The 18425-nt window shown below is 34.8% G+C and overlaps 3 protein-coding genes across 3 annotated transcripts; all 3 read right to left on the bottom strand.

Moving 5' to 3' along the window:
* Nucleotides 1–1668: 1668 nt before the first annotated feature.
* LOC140058301 (uncharacterized) lies at nucleotides 1669–6816 on the bottom strand. The gene is made up of 13 exons (XM_072103864.1): nucleotides 6762–6816; nucleotides 6387–6620; nucleotides 6146–6237; nucleotides 5531–5798; nucleotides 5205–5426; nucleotides 4527–4781; nucleotides 4308–4390; nucleotides 3773–4040; nucleotides 3410–3631; nucleotides 2769–2987; nucleotides 2566–2648; nucleotides 2036–2240; nucleotides 1669–1923 (listed from the first exon to the last, which is right to left on the bottom strand). Exons 1-13 carry the CDS (start codon nucleotides 6814–6816, stop codon nucleotides 1775–1777), a joined length of 2355 nt encoding a protein of 784 aa, XP_071959965.1. The 3' UTR covers nucleotides 1669–1774.
* Nucleotides 6817–10667: 3851 nt separating this feature from the next.
* Nucleotides 10668–12776, bottom strand: LOC140058300 (uncharacterized). Its single transcript, XM_072103863.1, has 3 exons — nucleotides 12611–12776; nucleotides 11059–11187; nucleotides 10668–10930 (listed from the first exon to the last, which is right to left on the bottom strand). The coding sequence occupies exons 1-3, from the start codon at nucleotides 12675–12677 to the stop codon at nucleotides 10668–10670; spliced, it is 459 nt and encodes a 152-aa protein (XP_071959964.1). The 5' UTR covers nucleotides 12678–12776.
* Nucleotides 12777–15300: 2524 nt separating this feature from the next.
* On the bottom strand, nucleotides 15301–18225 carry LOC140059247 (uncharacterized). The gene is made up of 7 exons (XM_072105112.1): nucleotides 18117–18225; nucleotides 17502–17769; nucleotides 17139–17360; nucleotides 16480–16716; nucleotides 16261–16343; nucleotides 15750–15954; nucleotides 15301–15637 (listed from the first exon to the last, which is right to left on the bottom strand). Exons 3-7 carry the CDS (start codon nucleotides 17245–17247, stop codon nucleotides 15489–15491), a joined length of 783 nt encoding a protein of 260 aa, XP_071961213.1. The 5' UTR covers nucleotides 17248–17360; nucleotides 17502–17769; nucleotides 18117–18225; the 3' UTR covers nucleotides 15301–15488.
* Between the last annotated feature and the right edge of the window lie 200 nt (nucleotides 18226–18425).

Below are 18425 nucleotides of genomic sequence, written 5' to 3'. Positions count from 1 at the left end.
TTATAATTAGTCATGTCCCGGGACGTGACCGGACCACTCATAGCCACCACGGATAAACTGTGTTCATCAGTGCTTCTGAATGGATGACTTTTGGGGGAGCGGCGGGGACGCCGCTAGAAGACCAAACCCAGTACCGTTTCGATTAAGATCAGTCGGGAAATTTTCTCTTGCCATAAGAAGAATATTCTATAAAAGCTCGTAAAAGGTATGTTACTAACAACAGACAAGTGGACATCAATTAAAAGTTCTAATAGTAAATCCCCAAATTTACAGATACGATCTTACGCATCCACGGAGTTGAAGATAATTTCATTAGTGAGTGATTGTCCCCCTCACTTTTGAAAGGCAAAATCATTAAATTATTGAAATGAAATAGAAAGTAAGACTTCTTATATCGACATATCGTATGTAATTTCTGAAAATACAGTATCTACATACAAATACAGTATCTACATACAAATACAGATTATATATTTTGTGTGAATATATACCCAGTGGGGCATCAGGACCAGTGCTTAAAAAATGCGTAACCTAATTGTATTCTTCTGGGTGGAATTTTTATGTGTTCAGAAATCGATTGAAACGATCTATAAATTACTCAAAGAGCCGAGCTTTCAGTGGGCTTTCCCCCATCCCCCTGGTTCCCGACCTGGGCCCTTGGTTCGCTCGCAAAGTATTTCATTTTTATACATCCCTTCACCCACTATTAAAAACGGATCTGCGACGATGTTGTCACTGTGCAAAAATAAACTAATTTAAATGTGGGAATTGGGGCGGAGAATTTTGTCAAAAAGGTATTTTAAAAAAGTGCAAGAACTGACGACTATGGATGGACAAACGCCAAGTGTTTTGGTGAAAAAATAAGTCTTTGAAATAGTAAAAATAAGAAACAAGTCCATATACATGGTTGCAGTCGTGTGCTCAAGTTAGTATTTACCGACCAACCGACCGACCGTTGAACGCGACTAAAAATAAAGTAAAACAATAATAATATTTTCATACAATAACAATAAGTGATCTTTTTATTATAAAATATCACATAATAAAAGAAAAATAAAATAATAATAATAATAATAATGCCAGAAATGGTAACTATGTCCTCACATCGTGACCCGAATGTTGGGCCTAACTGCTGTTAAAAAGTTTATCGACCGTTAAAAATAGATGGCGCTGTTTAACTATTTTATGCAGAGCCATTATATATATTTATATGGCTCTGATTTTATGTTGTCAGAGTGTTATTTTTGGTTTTTTTAACAATAATCAGAGAAGCCTGAATTAATTAATATTTTAAATTCTCTCAATAATTTTAACATTTCTGTAATTTCATCTTACAATACTTGTATTCAAAAATTTTATTTATTAAATTATCAAAATTATTTAAAAACTGAGTTTAGCGGTTTTATTGATTTTTTGTTTTATATGAGAATAAGGATATAATTAATTTAGAACCAATTAAAATCATACAGAATTGACAATAATGATTTGTAGTACTTTATGTGTTAATTAGGTGAAATTTCTTATTTATAATTATTATAATAGAAAGTACTTCAATGTAGGAAAGTAAAAAGATTTCATTAACTATATTAAAATCAAAAGCCCGAAAGAGAAATAAATAAAATTAAAAACAAAGTTTACAATATATATCAAATTATCATTTATTATTGCACAACTGTAAAATTCATAAAACAAACATATCAAATAATGTATCTTTATCGTAAAAATTAATATTGAAATGATTAAAATTAGTCCATTGTAAATATGATTAAAGTATTCAGTAATTGTATTGGTCTATCGCAGCATCATGATCGGTTAAGTTTGGATCATCATCTGCTGTCATGTCAGCCAGTGATGTCATGTCAACTACTATTGGTCGGCAATTTGTTTCCTCATCATTGTCGACGTCTTGTAGCTCGTGTTGGTCTAAACATTAAAATGAATGAATATTTTTAGTACTCATGAGGCACTACTAATAGGGAAGAATTTGTAAAGCGTAGACAAACAAATCAGCTTTTAAAAATAAAAATAAACTTACCAGGGTTAAAATTCGATGATTTCATAGCAGCCTTAGCTGCTAATCTTTGGGCAATAGCTCTCTGCCTCACCCAGGCATCTGGTTCTTCGTCGCTTGGGTCTGTAGGTCCCATGTCTATCCAGTCATAATCACTTTCCACTTCATACTTATAAAATGCTTCATCCATTTCGTCATTCTGTTCCTGGATGCTTTTGCAATCTGATGCCTATAAAAAATTAAAACATAGTAAATAAAAAAAATAAAATAATACGGATTATGGATGGTACCGTTTTGGTACTACCAGTCACATAGACTCTAATGAAATGTTGTGGGGTGGGGCATAATCATATCGCATCCGCACATAACGTTTTATGTAAGGATGGTCAGTGTCCTGTTGTTTGATAGCCTAGATCTTCTTTATTTTTAAATTATTTTTGGGAAGCCGAATTATTTTTTCACTCTTTTCACATTCAGTAAATTAAGTACATTGAAATAGGCTCATGCCACTGCTTGTTGTGTACCTGTTTTTGTGAGGTCTATGAGTTACTTACAAATTGTCCACCTGCCATAGCAGTATCTCCTTTGATTCCGAAGAAAGGGTCTCCATATTCTGTGCAAGTATTGGTTGTGAGATCTAGGGCAGGGTAAAAGGAAATTCAGTTATTGATATGTTATAATATAGATTTCAAATTGTTATAAAATATAAGAGTATAGGAAATGATTGGTTAGGCTTAAATGAAAAGTCATATTGTACCTTTCCTCTGATCTTTCTCTACTGTATCCGTGTAGGCTGATTCAGGTGGCTGCTGTTCTTCAGTTAGCAGGTTGGCGGTGGCAAGATTTTCTGCGACCTTCGACAAAACATCTTGAACAACAGAATTTGAAAGCTTGTCGAGCTCCTCATCCTCCTCAGAGATGGAGGCTGCAGTTGTTTGCTTTTCTGCAGTTTTCTGCTGGGCTTCAGTTGCCTTGTCTATAGAGAAATTTGTTTGATAATTATTACAATTAATTAATATTCTAAAGATTATACAATAATAATAACAATTATAACAACAAATCATGAATATTTATCTTTTTTTATTCAAATGTTCTTTATTCATCATAACATTTTTCGTCGAAAAACAAAGCATGAAAAGGAAATTAAGAGATGAAAAGAAAACAGAAAAAGATGAGCTTAATATACTGTCTCCTTCAAAAATTAGAATGAACAAATGTAAACAAGAATCTGTTTAAAAAAAACAAAAGATGAAAAATTGATTTGTCTATTTAACTGGGTGGGTGTTGGGAGAGAGATTGGCTTTAGGTACACACTCCTTTTTTACAGCTTACAACTTCTTTTAGATATCTACAAATAAATACTGTATGTTATCAATTGATGATAGTGTATGTTCTTACGGTCAGTGTTGTTCTCGTCTTGACATTTTGCAACTGCAGTTGATAGGACATCTTGTACAAAGGTAGCTGCTTGCTGTTTGAGATACAAATCTTCATCATTGGTAAACATGACTGCAAGTTGTGATGTCTGGCAGGTGGACGTGTCTAGTTTTAGTGTCGATCGCAGATGTTTTGGGCTTGTTAGTTGTAATGAGTCATTCAGGCCAGGAGTGAGTGAGTTGACTGTGATAAAAGTTTTTTCAAATTAAACTTTAATTATAAAGTAATATATTCCAACAGCATACTAATATACACTAAAACAAATCATGTGGGATGTCCTAAAGAAAATATTAAATGATAAGCTATTATGCAAGGCTGACCTACCTGCAGTTGGATGATTGTTCAGCTCCTCATCATCATCACAGATGGAGGCTTCAGTTGGCTTACCAGGGTTAATATTCAAAGATCTCCTTGCAGCCTTGGCTGCTAATCTCTGGGCGATAGCTCTCTGCCTCACCCAGGCATCTGGTTCTTCATCGCTTGGGTCTGAAGGTCCCATGTCTATCCAGTCATAATCACTTTCCACTTCATACTTATAAAATGCTTCATCCATTTCGTCATTCTGTTCCTGGATGCTTTTGCAATCTGATGCCTATAAAAAATTCAAACATAGTAAAAATTGAAAAAAAATAATAAGGATTATGGATGGTACCGTTTTGGTACTACCAGTCACATAGACTCTAATGAAATGTTGTGGGGTGGGGCATAATCATATCGCATCCGCATAAAACGTTTTATGTACAAGGATGGTCATTGTCCTGTTGTTTGATAGCCTAGATCTTCTTTATTTTTACATTGCATTAGGCTCATGCCACTGCTTGTTGTGTACCTGTTTTTGTGAGGTCTATGAGTTACTTACAAATTGTCCACCTGCCATAGCAGTATCTCCTTTGATTCCGAAGAAAGGGTCTCCATATTCTGTGCAAGTATTGGTTGTGAGATCTAGGGCAGGGTAAAAGCAAATTCAGTTATTGATATGTTATAATATAGATTTCAAATTGTTAAAAAAAATAACAGTATGGAAATGATTGGTTAAGGCTTAAATGAAAATTCATATGAATGAAAAGTCATATTGTACCTTTCCTCTGATATTTCTCTACTGTATCCGTGTAGGCTGATTCAGGTGGCTGCTGGGCATCAGTTGTCTGCTGTTTTTCAGTTAGCAGGTTCGCGGTGGCAAGATTTTCTGCGACCTTTGACAAAACATCTTGAACAACAGAATTTGAAAGCTTGTCGAGCTCCTCATCCTCCTCAGAGATGGAGGCTGCAGTTGTTTGTTTTTCTGCAGTAGTCTGCTGTGCTGCAGTATTCTGCTTGGCTTCAGTTGCCTTGTCTATAGAGAAATTTGTTTGATTTTTATTACAATTAATTAATATTCTAAAAATTATACAATAATAATAACAATTATAACAACAAATCATGAATATTTATCTTTTTTTATTCAAATGTTCTTTATTCATCTAAACATTTTTCGTCGAAAAACAAAGCATGAAAAGGAAATTAAGAGATGAAAAGAAAACAGAAAAAGATGAGCTTAATATACTGTCTCCTTTAAAAATGAGAATGAACAAATGTAAACAAGAATCTGTTTAAAAAAACAAAAGATGAAAGATTGATTTGTCTATTTAACTGGGTGGGTGTTGGGAGAGAGGTTGGCTACAGGTACACACACTCCTTTTTTACAGCTTAAAACTTCTTTTAGAAATCTACAAATAAATACTGTATGTTATCAATTGATGATAGTGTATGTTCTTACGGTCAGTGTTGTTCTCGTCTTGACATTTTGCAACTGCAGTTGATAGGACATTTTGTACAAAGGTAGCTGCTTGCTGTTTGAGATGCACATCTTCATCATTGGTGAACATGACTGCAAGTTGTGATGTCTGGCAGGTGGACGTGTCTAGTTTTAGTGTCGATCGCAGATGTTTTGTGCTTGTTAGTTGTAATGAGTCATTCAGGCCAAGAGTGAGTGAGTTGACTGTGATAAAAGTTTAATATTTATATAATATATACTAAAACAAATCATGTGGGATGTCCTAAAGAAAATATTAAATGATAAGCTATTATGCAAGGCTGACCTACCTGCAGTTGGATGATTGTTCAGCTCCTCATCATCATCACAGATGGAGGCTTCAGTTGGCTTACCAGGGTTAATATTCAAAGATCTCCTTGCAGCCTTGGCTGCTAATCTCTGGGCGATAGCTCTCTGCCTCACCCAGGCATCTGGTTCTTCATCGCTTGGGTCTGAAGGTCCCATGTCTATCCAGTCATAATCACTTTCCACTTCATACTTATAAAATGCTTCATCCATTTCGTCATTCTGTTCCTGGATGCTTTTGCAATCTGATGCCTATAAAAAATTCAAACATAGTAAAAAAAAAAATAATAATATGGACTATGGATGGTACCGTGGTACTACTAGTCGCCTAATGTGGGGTTGGGCATAATCGTATAGCATCCGCATAATAACGTTTTATGTAGTGAAGGTCAGTGTCCTGTTGTTTGGTAGCCTAGATCGTCTTTATTTTGCTTAAATTTTCTTTTTCTGGTTTTTGCTTTTGTTGGGAAAAAATTATTTTTGGGAAGAAGAATTTGTTTTCCTCTTTTTTGACATTCATTAAACTGCGTACATTGAAAGAGGCACATGCCACTGCCTGTGTACATGTTTTTGTGGGGCAGGGTCTATGAGTTACTTACAAAGTGGCCACCTGCCATAGTATTTCCTTTCAATCTGAAGAAAGTGTCTCCATATTCTGACCATCGATCTGTACAAGTATAGGTTGTGAGGTCTAGGAGGAGGGGGAGAGCAAAAACAAATTGGGTTATTGATATGTTATAATATAGATTTCTAATTGTTAATAAATATAACAGTTTAGGAAATCGGTTGGTTAGGCCGCCTATCAATTGGCTTAGTCATAAAGGTAGTGTATGTTCTTACGGTCAGTGTTGTTCTCGTCTTGCTCTATGGCTTGATATTTTGCAACTGCAGTGGCTAGGACATCTTGTATAAATGTAGCTACACGCTGTTTGAGTTGTACATCCTCATTATTGTTGCTCTTGACTGCAAATTGTGATGTCTCAAAGGTGGACGTGTCTAGTTTTTGTGTCGATCGCAGATGTTTTGCGCTTGTTAATTGTAATGAGCCATTAAGGCCAAGAGTGAGTGAGTTTCCTGTGATAAAAGTTTTTTCAAATTAAACTTTAATTCTAAAGTAATATATTCCAACAGCATACTAATATACACTAAAACAAATCATGTGGGATGTCCTAAAGAAAATATTAGATGATAAGCTATAATGCAAGGCTGGCCTACCTGCAGTTGGATGATGTGCTTCATTGTTATGAACAGTGGCCAGGTGTTCTGCCATTACTATTGACAAAGTTTCTTCCACAAGACTTGTTGCCAGATTGTCAAGCTCGACATCCTCATCAGAGGTGGAGGTTTCAGCTAGCTGCTGTGCTTCAGTTGCCTTGTCTATAAAGATATTATTACAACTAGATGGCACGCTCGCTTCGCTCGCGTACCATCTAGGTCGTGCCCACAGATGGTTCTCGAATACACAGTATTTCCAGCGAGAAAAAAATGGAGATTTCAAATGTACGTACCGCAGGACTATAACACATTGTCGTTTACAGAAACGAATAAATATACACAATGATTTATGTAGTCAACCAAAATTAGCACCCTGGGAATTACTTCCGAGAGAGAAACAAAATGAGTCAAATTTTTTTATTTGGACTCATTTAAACAAACCCAATTTGTGTTTTGTATGTAACATTAAGGGTTGAGGGATGGGGGAAGAAGATAGGTACAAAGAGGAAACATTTTAAAATATATTCTTATCCACTCAGTAACGAAATATTGTTTTTAATGTTTTATAGGCCTATAAATAATATACCACTAAATACAGTAAAACATTTACGATTTAATACGGTACTTTGTTAAAACTCTCACTGTCATAGTCGATTGAAATAGTAAAGTACATGTAACGATACACCACTACGACGTTTATATATTTTTAAATTATTAATTAATACAAACGTTGAGAAGCAACTGTCAGTAATAACGTTTATTTATTTGTATATTATATGTTTATAATCTAACAGTAGGGCCTACCCACACTCACAGTAATAAAGTTTATTTTTATATATTTTTATATTACATTTAACAGTACCAACACTCACAGTAAGAAATTTGCGATTCAAATTGCGATCAAAAGTGGTTAATACCTTAACAGTATTGTACAGCATTGCAATACTATTCATGTTTATTCTCCAAGGGGGCCCATAAATCTAAATCTAAATCTATACCTCATGGTTAAACCAAATAATTTGGAATGTTTATTTGTATATTATATGTTTATAATCTAACAGTAGGGCCTACCCACACTCACAGTAATAAAGTTTATTTGTATATATTTTTATATTACATCTAACAGTACCAACACTCACAGTAAGAAATTTGCGATTCAAATTGCGATCAAAAGTGGTAAATACCTTAACAGTATTGTACAGCATTGCAATACTATTTATGTTTTTTCTCCAAGGGGGCCCATAAATCTAAATCTATACCTGTATGGTTAAACCAAATAATTTGGAATGTTCCATTCATCACAAATCAATACATTTGTAAAAACGTATATTAAATGTATCAAAATAGTATTTTTTAAAGAAAATCGGCCTGTCTTCAACATTATGATGCTGTACTCGAACTGTTCAACCGGTTTTCAGCTATTAAAAACAATTATCGTAGGAGGAGATAGGAAAATGCGAAGCCTCCTCGCATTTTTGTGGCGGGTATTTTTCAAGATGGACATCCATTAGACAGTGTATACCACGATCGGAAAACACCCCTATTTGGGGCAAATCGTTGAACCTAAATTCGTTTTAATCGTCAATAACTAATTATCTAACTTAATTTAATTAGTAAACAGGGTTACATCAGGTGGTTAAAATCAGTACCGAAAGTACGAACCAACTTTATATACCATCGAGTAAAAATTCTAGAAGTAAGGCGCGATTTACCGAATTTTGCCCTTACGTAAATTTATATATAGATTATTTTGATATGTCTAAAATTATAATCAATTATTATACAATTCTTTTATGATTAAGATAAAAAAAAATGACTTTATTTAAAAAAAATTTAAATAACCGTTATTCATCATCAAATTGTTTATCTAAAAACAAAACAAGAAAATTAAATTAAGAGACGAAAAGAAAACAGAAAAACATGAGCTATATATTTTGTCCTTCAATTCTGAGAACAAATCTAAATATAAATGTGAAAGAGAATTTAACCAATTATAAAAAAAAGATGAGAGATTGATTGGTTTATTTAACGAGGTGGACTGGGGTGGGTGTTGGGGAGAGGTTGTCTTTAGGTACACATGCTCCACATTTGATGGCTTGAATTACTTTTCGATATCTATTTATGCTAGTGGTAGGCCTTTCAATTGGCTTAGGCATGATGGTAGTGTATGTTCTTACGGTCAGTGTTGTTCTCGTCTTGTTCTATGGCTTGGCATTTTGCAACTGCAGTGGCTAGGATATCTTGCACAAATGTAGCTGCACGCTTTTTGAGTTGTACATCTTCGTCATTGGTGCTCTTGACTGCAAGTTGAGATGTCTGGCAGGTGGACGTGTCTAGTTTTTGTGACGATCGCAGATGTTTTGCGCTTGTTAGTTGTAATGAGTCATTCAGGCTAGGGGTGAGTGGGTTGACTGTGATAAAAGTTTTTTCAAATTAAACTTTAATTATAAAGTAATATATTCCAACAGCATACTAATATAAACTAAAAAAAAAAAATATGTGGGATGTCCTAAAGAAATATTATTAGAGGATGCAAGGCTGGCCTACCTGCAGTTGGATGATGTGCTTCATTGTCATGAACAGTGGCCAGGTGTTCTGCCATTACTATTGACAAAGTTTCTTCCACAAGACTTGTTGCCAGATTGTCAAGCTTGACATCCTCATCAGAGGTGGAGGTTTCAGCTGGCTGCTGTGCTTCAGTTGCCTTGTCTATAGAGATATTATTACAATTATTTTGATATGTCTAAAATTATAATCAATTATTATACAATTCTTTTATGATTAAGATAAAAAAAAATGACTTTATTTAAAAAAAATTTAAATAACCATTATTCATCATCAAATTGTTTATCTAAAAACAAAACAAGAAAATTAAATTAAGAGACGAAAAGAAAACAGAAAAACATGAGCTATATATTTTGTCCTTCAATTCTGAGAACAAATCTAAATATAAATGTGAAAGAGAATTTAATCAATTATAAAAAAAAGATGAGAGATTGATTGGTTTATTTAACGAGGTGGACTGGGTTGGGTGTTGGGGAGAGGTTGTCTTTAGGTACACATGCTCCACATTTGATGGCTTGAATTACTTTTGGATATCTATTTATGCTAGTGGTAGGCCTTTCAATTGGCTTAGGCATGATGGTAGTGTATTATGTTCTTACGGTCAGTGTTGTTCTCGTCTTGTTCTATGGCTTGGCATTTTGCAACTGCAGTGGCTAGGATATCTTGCACAAATGTAGCTGCACGCTTTTTGAGTTGTACATCTTCGTCATTGGTGCTCTTGACTGCAAGTTGAGATCTCTGGCAGGTGGACGTGTCTAGTTTTTGTGACGATCGCAGATTTTTTGTGCTTGTTAGTTGTAATGAATCATTCAGGCCAAGAGTGAGTGAGTTGCCTGTGATAAAAGTTTTTTCAAATTAAACTTTAATTCTAAAGTAATATATTCCAACAGCATACTAATATACACTAAAACAAATCATGTGGGATGTCCTAAAGAAAATATTAAATGATAACCTATTATGCAAGGCTGGCCTACCTGCAGTTGGATAATGTGCTTTATTGTTATGAACAGTTGCCAGTTGTTCTGCCATTACTACTGACAAAGTTTCTTCCACAAGATTTGTGGCCAGATTGTCAAGCTCGACATCCTCATCAGAGGTGGAGGTTTCAGCTGGCTGCTGTGCTTCAGTTGCCTTGTCTAAAGAGACATTATTACAATTATTTTGATATGTCTAAAATTATAATCAATTATTATACAATTCTTTTATGATTAAGATAAAAAAAAGACTTTATTTAAAAAAAATTCAAATAACAATTATTCATCATCAAATTCTTTATCTAAAAACAAAACAAGAAAATTATTTCGATATCTATTTATGCTAGTGGTAGGCCTTTCAATTGGCTTAGGCATAAAGGTAGTGTATGTTCTTACGGTCAGTGTTGTTCTCGTCTTGTTCTATGGCTTGGCATTTTGCAACTGCAGTGGCTAGGACATCTTGTACAAATGTAGCTGCACGCTTTTTGAGTTGCACATCTTCGTCATTGGTGCTCTTGACTGCAAGTTGCGATGTCTGGCAGGTGGACGTGTCTAGTTTTAGTGTCAATCGCAGATGTTTTGCGCTTGTTAGTTGTAATAAGTCATTCAGGCCAGGAGTGAGTGAGTTGACTGTGATAAAAATTTTTCAAATTAATCTTTAATTCTAAAGTAAACAGCATACCCTATATACTGTATACAAATCTGTGGTGTCCTAAGGAAAATAGTAAATGATAGGCTATTATGCAAGGCTGGCCTACCTGCAGCAGGTGAAGATGATGATTGATTGTTTGAACTTCCATCTATTGGTCTATAGGATTCATCTTCTACATCTCCTGTTGCTGCTGCTACTACTGGGGCTGGGGGTCCTGCTGGTAAGACTGCTACAACTACAAAAAAAGATACCAATATGAACAATGCAGGGCCGTAGTTAGCATGAGGAAGAAGAGGCGCTCGAATTATCTCTGAAAATTTCACAACCCAGCCCACTAAGAAGCTGAGTTCATATTTTATATAATATAATTATATTAAAAGCATATTGCTTCGTCTGATTTTAACCTCTCGCTACGGCCTTGCAATGCGTGAAGATAGAGTGTTGGTTGGGAAGGGATATCAACTAGGCTAGATAGGGCACAGCCTAAAATACTAGCCAGGCCTCCTAGCTAGGTAGGCTCTTATACTCTTGGGTAGCTTAGTATAGGATCGCCTAGTGAGAGGCCTCGTAATACTAAACTATTAAACTAATAATAGTTAATACTAGGCTAGTCTAGCCTATAATAGTAGGCCTAGCCCTAGCTAGAGGCTAGCTTTCTACTAGCTAGTACTAGGCTAAGGCCTAGGCTAGCCTAGTAGTAGGCCTCTAGGTTAGGCTGCCTAACCTATAATTCTATATACTAATTAGGCCTACCTACCCTACTAGCCTAGGCTAAAGCTATAGAGAGGCTAAGCTAGTGTAGCTGGCTAGAGGCTAGCCTAGCTAGGGCCTAGATGACTAGCATTAGGCCTAGCCTAGAGAGTCTAGACCTACTACTCTAGCTAGGCCTGAGCTGAGGCTAGGCTAGCCTCAGGGCAGGCTCTAGGCCTAGCTAGGCCCTCTATAGGCTAGGCTAGTACTAGGCCTACCCCTACTGTAGTAGGCTAGTAGTAGTACCGCTACCTAGGCCTAGCTAGGCATGTTTTGTGGTTTTGGCCAGTAGGCCTACTGCTTCTACTACTAGGCCTAGTAGGCCTATAGCTAGCCTAAGGCCTAAGCTAGTACAAACTACCACGTCCACGGATCCGACCCCGATCAACCACCGACTCTCGACAACAAACACACCCCACACACTCGCAACTTAACAACGTATCACGATTTTTTTTTCATTTTATGACGTAATTAAGCGCCTAACTTTACACCAATAGCATTGTGATTATAATACAGGCCACGCCCCCCAGAGCAATTCATTGTTTTACATACGTCACACCGCTTTTTGTGATCTCGTGACGTGAGAGGTCAACTAAGACCGCGCTGATGCTCTTTTACGCGACCATTTTATACGCACCACTACAAGTTCAGTAACTACGGTTACATAAACAACAAACATTATTGTAACAATAATTATGCCATTTTCCCATAGTTTTAATACTTTTAACCTTATCTTTTTAAAGTGTAAATAGGCCTACCAAAAATGTAAAGAAAACAACACCAGTTACTAATTAAGTGCGCAGATCATTGTAATATAACCTAAATTAGGCATGGTGCCTAGATAGGATAACTTGCCTAAAGTTAGAATCAGACTAGGCCTATGTTGTAATGTAACGTAATTAACTTACCTATTCTTGTTCTACGTAAACATTTGGGAAGGCGGAGTTTAATTCCACAACAAAGAGAAATAGGCATATCAATTAATTTATTAAAATACTTCCGAAAACGGTTGTAAAGACTGGAAAAACGACCGATATTTATCGGGCTATTCACCAGCCATCCGGCACAAGCTGTCGCTAGTTGCCATTTGAGGTTTTGTTTCGTGCGTACGTTTACATTTCTATCCATGGTGATTGTGTGACGTCATGCAAAGCGCACCGACATGTCATACGCATACCCCAAGTGCGGCACAAAGAATGTTTGTTTTTTAAACATTAATGTTTACAAACACAAAAATAATTTTAAGAAAGTGTAGGTATAAAATGAAACATGGCCTATGTGTTATATTATTAATTTATACGATTTATTGAAATCGTCTACAAAATTAATGAATTATTAAATCTAAGTTATATAGTATATATCGTTTCCCCCATTTAAAAGAAAAGCAAAACAGGACTTTATTTTTTTTATTTATTTTTTTCTGTTTAAATGTCTTAATCTAATTTAATTTAATGTCTGTGTTCATAATCTTCGTTTCAAGATTTATAATTATAAATCTAATAATTTTTTAGGTATTTTTAACTGTTGCGGTTCGCAATTTAAATGTTTTTTGAACGGTATTATTATAAACATGTTATCGTTGTGTTTTTAAATATATATTTGTATTATGAACCCGTGCACTGTTGGTTGTAAGAATAAAGAATAAAGTACAGCATTAAGTTAGTACAAACATACAATTCATTGAAATTCTATAGAGTGCTCTCGGGCATAATTATAATTAGTCATGTCCCGGGACCGGACCACTCATAGCCACCACGGATAAACTGTGTTCATCAGTGCTTCTGAATGGATGACTTTTGGGGGAGCGGCTGGGACGCTAGAAGACCAAACTCAGTACCGTTTCGATTAAGATCATTCGGGAAATGTTCTCATGCCATAAGAAGAATATTCGATATAAGCTCGTAAAAGGTATGTTACTAACAACAGACAAGTGGACATCAATTAAAAGTTGTTATAGTAAATCACCAAATTTACAGATACGATCTTACGCATCCACGGAGTTGTAGATAATTTGATTAGTGAGTGATTGTCCCCCTCACTTTTGAAAGGCAAAATCGTTAAATTATTGAAATGAAATAGAAAGTAAGACTTCTTATATCGACATATCGTATGTAATTTCTGAAAATACAGTATCTACATACAAATACAGTATCTACATACAAATACAGTATCTACATACAAATACAGTATCTACATACAAATACAGTATCTACATACAAATACAGTATCTACATACAAATACAGTATCTACATACAAATACAGTAACTACATACAAATACAGTATCTACATACAAATACAGTATCTACATACAAATACAGTATCTACATACAAATACAGTATCTACATACAAATACAGTATCTACATACAAATACAGTATCTACATACAAATACAGTATCTACATACAAATACAGTATCTACATACAAATACAGTATCTACATACAAATACAGTATCTACATACAAATACAGATTATATATTTTGTGTGAATATATACCCAGTGGGGCATCAGGACCAGTGCTTTAAAAATGCGTAACCTAATTGTATTCTTCTGGGTGGAATTTTTATGTGTTCAGAAATCGATTGAAACGATCTATAAATTACTCAAAGAGCCGAGCTTTCAAGTGGGCTTTCCCCCATCCCCCTGGTTCCCGACCTGGGCCCTTGGTTCGCTCGCAAAGTATTTCATTTTTATACATCCCTTCACCCACTATTAAAAACGGATCTGCGACGATGTTGTCACTGTGCAAAAATAAACTAATTTAAATGTGGAAATTGGGCCGGAGAATTTTGTCAAAAAGGTATTTAAAAAAAGTGCAAGAACTGACGACTATGGATGGACAAACGCCAAGTGTTTTGGTGAAAAAATAATTCTTTGAAATAGTAAAAATAAGAAACAAGTCCATATACATGGTTGCAGTCGTGTGCTCAAGTTAGTATTTACCGACCAACCGACCGACCGTTGAACGCGACTAAAAATAAAGTAAAACAATAATAATATTTTCATACAATAACAATAAGTGATCTTTTTATTATAAAATATCACATAATAAAAGAAAAATAAAATAATAATAATAATAATAATGCCAGAAATGGTAACTATGTCCTCACATCGTGAACCGAATGTTGGGCCTAACCGCTGTTAAAAAGTTTATCGACCGTTAAAAATAGATGGCGCTGTTTAACTATTTTATGCAGAGCCATATATCATATTTATATATATGGCTCTGATTTTATGTTGTCAGAGTGTTATTTTTGGTTTTTTTAACAATATTCAGAGAAGCCTGAATTAATTAATATTTTAAATTCTCTCAATAATTTTAACATTTCTGTCATTTCATCTTACAATACTTGTATTCAAAAATTTTATTTATTAAATTATCAAAATTATTTAAAAACTGAGTTTAGCAGTTTTATTGATTTTTTGTTTTATATGAGAATAAGGATATAATTAATTTAGAACAAATTAAAATCATACAGAATTGACAATAATAATTTGTAGTACTTTATGTGTTAATTAGGTGAAATTTCTTATTTATAATTATTATAATAGAAAGTACTTCAATGTAGGAAAGTAAAAAGATTTCATTAACTATATTAAAATCAAAAGCCCGAAAGAGAAATAAATAAAATTAAAAACAAAGTTTACAATATATATCAAATTATCATTTATTATTGCACAACTGTAAAATTCATAAAACAAACATATCAAATAATGTATCTTTATCGTAAAAATTAATATTGAAATGATTATAATTAGTCCATTGTAAATATGATTAAAGTATTCAGTAATTGTATTGGTCTATCGTAGCATCATGATAGGTTAAGTTTGGATCATCATCTGCTGTCATGTCAGCCAGTGATGTCATGTCAACTACTATTGGTCGGCAATTTGTTTCCTCATCATTGTCGACGTCTTGTAGCTCGTGTTGGTCTAAACATTAAAATGAATGAATATTTTTAGTACTCATGAGGCCCTACTAATAGGGAAGAATTTGTAAAGCGTAGACAAACAAATCAGCTTTTAAAAATAAAAATAAACTTACCAGGGTTAATATTCGATGATTTCATAGCAGCCTTAGCTGCTAATCTTTGGGCGATAGCTCTCTGCCTCACCCAGGCATCTGGTTCTTCGTCGCTTGGGTCTGTAGGTCCCATGTCTATCCAGTCATAGTCACTTTCCATTCCATACTTATAAAATGCTTCATCCATTTCGTCATTCTGTTCCTGGATGCTTTTGCAATCTGATGCCTATAAAAAATTCAAACATAGTAAAAACTTTAAAAAAATAATACGGATTATGGATGGTACCGTGGACTCTAATGAAATGTTGTGGGGTGGGGCATAATCATATCGCATACGCACAAAACGTTTTATGTACAAGGATGGTCATTGTCCTGTTGTTTGATAGCCTAGATCTTCTTTATTTTTAAATTATTTTTGGGAAGCCGAATTATTTTTTCACTCTTTTCACATTCAGTAAATTAAGTACATTGAAATAGGCTCATGCCACTGCTTGTTGTGTACCTGTTTTTGTGAGGTCTATGAGTTACTTACAAATTGTCCACCTGCCATAGCAGTATCTCCTTTGATTCCGAAGAAAGGGTCTCCGTATTCTGTGCAAGTATCGGTTGTGAGATCTAGGGCAGGGTAAAAGGAAATTCTGTTACTGATATGTTATAATATAGATTTGAAATTGTTAAAAAAAATAACAGTATGGAAATGATTGGTTAAGGCTTAAATGAAAATTCATATGAATGAAAAGTCATATTGTACCTTTCCTCTGATCTTTCTCTACTGTATCCGTGTAGGCTGATTCAGGTGGCTGCTGTTCTTCAGTTAGCAGGTTGGCGGTGGCAAGATTTTCTGCGACCTTCGACAAAACATCTTGAACAACAGAATTTGAAAGCTTGTCGAGCTCCTCATCCTCCTCAGAGATGGAGGCTGCAGTTGTTTGTTTTTCTGCAGTAGTCTGCTGTGCTGCAGTATTCTGCTGGGCTTCAGTTGCCTTGTCTATAGAGAAATTTGTTTGATAATTATTACAATTAATTAATATTCTAAAAATTATACAATAATAATAACAATTATAACAACAAATCATGAATATTTATCTTTTTTTTATTCAAATGTTCTTTATTCATCATAACATTTTTCGTCGAAAAACAAAGCATGAAAAGGAAATTAAGAGATGAAAAGAAAACAGAAAAAGATGAGCTTAATATACTGTCTCCTTTAAAAATTAGAATGAACAAATGTAAACAAGAATCTGTTTAAAAAAACAAAAGATGAAAAATTGATTTATCTATTTAACTGGGTGGGTGTTGGGAGAGAGGTTGGCTTTAGGTACACACTCCTTTTTTACAGCTTAAAACTTCTTTTCGATATCTACAAATAAATACTGTATGTTATCAATTGATAATAGTGTATGTTCTTACGGTCAGTGTTGTTCTCGTCTTGACATTTTGCAACTGCAGTTGATAGGACATTTTGTACAAAGGTAGCTGCTTGCTGTTTGAGATGCACATCTTCATCATTGGTGAACATGACTGCAAGTTGTGATGTCTGGCAGGTGGACGTGTCTAGTTTTAGTGTCGATCGCAGATGTTTTGCGCTTGTTAGTTGTAATGAGTCATTCAGGCCAGGAGTGAGTGAGTTGACTGTGATAAAAGTTTTTTCAAATTAAACTTTAATTATAAAGTAATATATTCCAACAGCATACTAATATACACTAAAACAAATCATGTGGGATGTCCTAAAGAAAATATTAAATGATAAGCTATTATGCAAGGCTGACCTACCTGTAGTTGGATGATTGTTCAGCTCCTCATCATCATCACAGATGGAGGCTTCAGTTGGCTTACCAGGGTTAATATTCAAAGATCTCCTTGCAGCCTTGGCTGCTAATCTCTGGGCGATAGCTCTCTGCCTCACTCAGGCATCTGGTTCTTCATCGCTTGGGTCTGAAGGTCCCATGTCTATCCAGTCATAATCACTTTCCACTTCATACTTATAAAATGCTTCATCCATTTCGTCATTCTGTTCCTGGATGCTTTTGCAATCTGATGCCTATAAAAAATTCAAACATAGTAAAAAAAAAAAAAATAATATGGACTATGGATGGTACCGTGGTACTACCAGTCGCCTAATGTGGGGTTGGGCATAATCGTATAGCATCCGCATAATAACGTTTTATGTAGTGAAGGTCAGTGTCCTGTTGTTTGGTAGCCTAGATCGTCTTTATTTTGCTTAAATTTTCTTTTTCTGGTTTTTGCTTTTGTTGGGAAAAAATTATTTTTGGGAAGCAGAATTTGTTTTCCTCTTTTTTGACATTCATTAAACTGCGTACATTGAAAGAGGCACATGCCACTGCCTGTGTACATGTTTTTGTGGGGCAGGGTCTATGAGTTACTTACAAAGTGGCCACCTGCCATAGTATTTCCTTTCAATCTGAAGAAAGTGTCTCCATATTCTGACCATCGATCTGTACAAGTATAGGTTGTGAGGTCTAGGAGGAGGGGGAGAGCAAAAACAAATTGGGTTATTGATATGTTATAATATAGATTTCTAATTGTTAATAAATATAACAGTTTAGGAAATCGGTTGGTTAGGCCGCCTATCAATTGGCTTAGGCATAAAGGTAGTGTATGTTCTTACGGTCAGTGTTGTTCTCGTCTTGCTCTATGGCTTGACATTTTGCAACTGCAGTGGCTAGGACATCTTGT

The sequence above is a fragment of the Antedon mediterranea genome, chromosome 9 (genome assembly GCF_964355755.1).
Source record: "Antedon mediterranea chromosome 9, ecAntMedi1.1, whole genome shotgun sequence".
Taxonomy (NCBI): Eukaryota; Metazoa; Echinodermata; class Crinoidea; order Comatulida; family Antedonidae; genus Antedon; species Antedon mediterranea.
The sequence above is the reverse complement of the archived record's forward strand: the minus strand, read 5'-3'. Positions and strand labels throughout refer to the sequence as shown.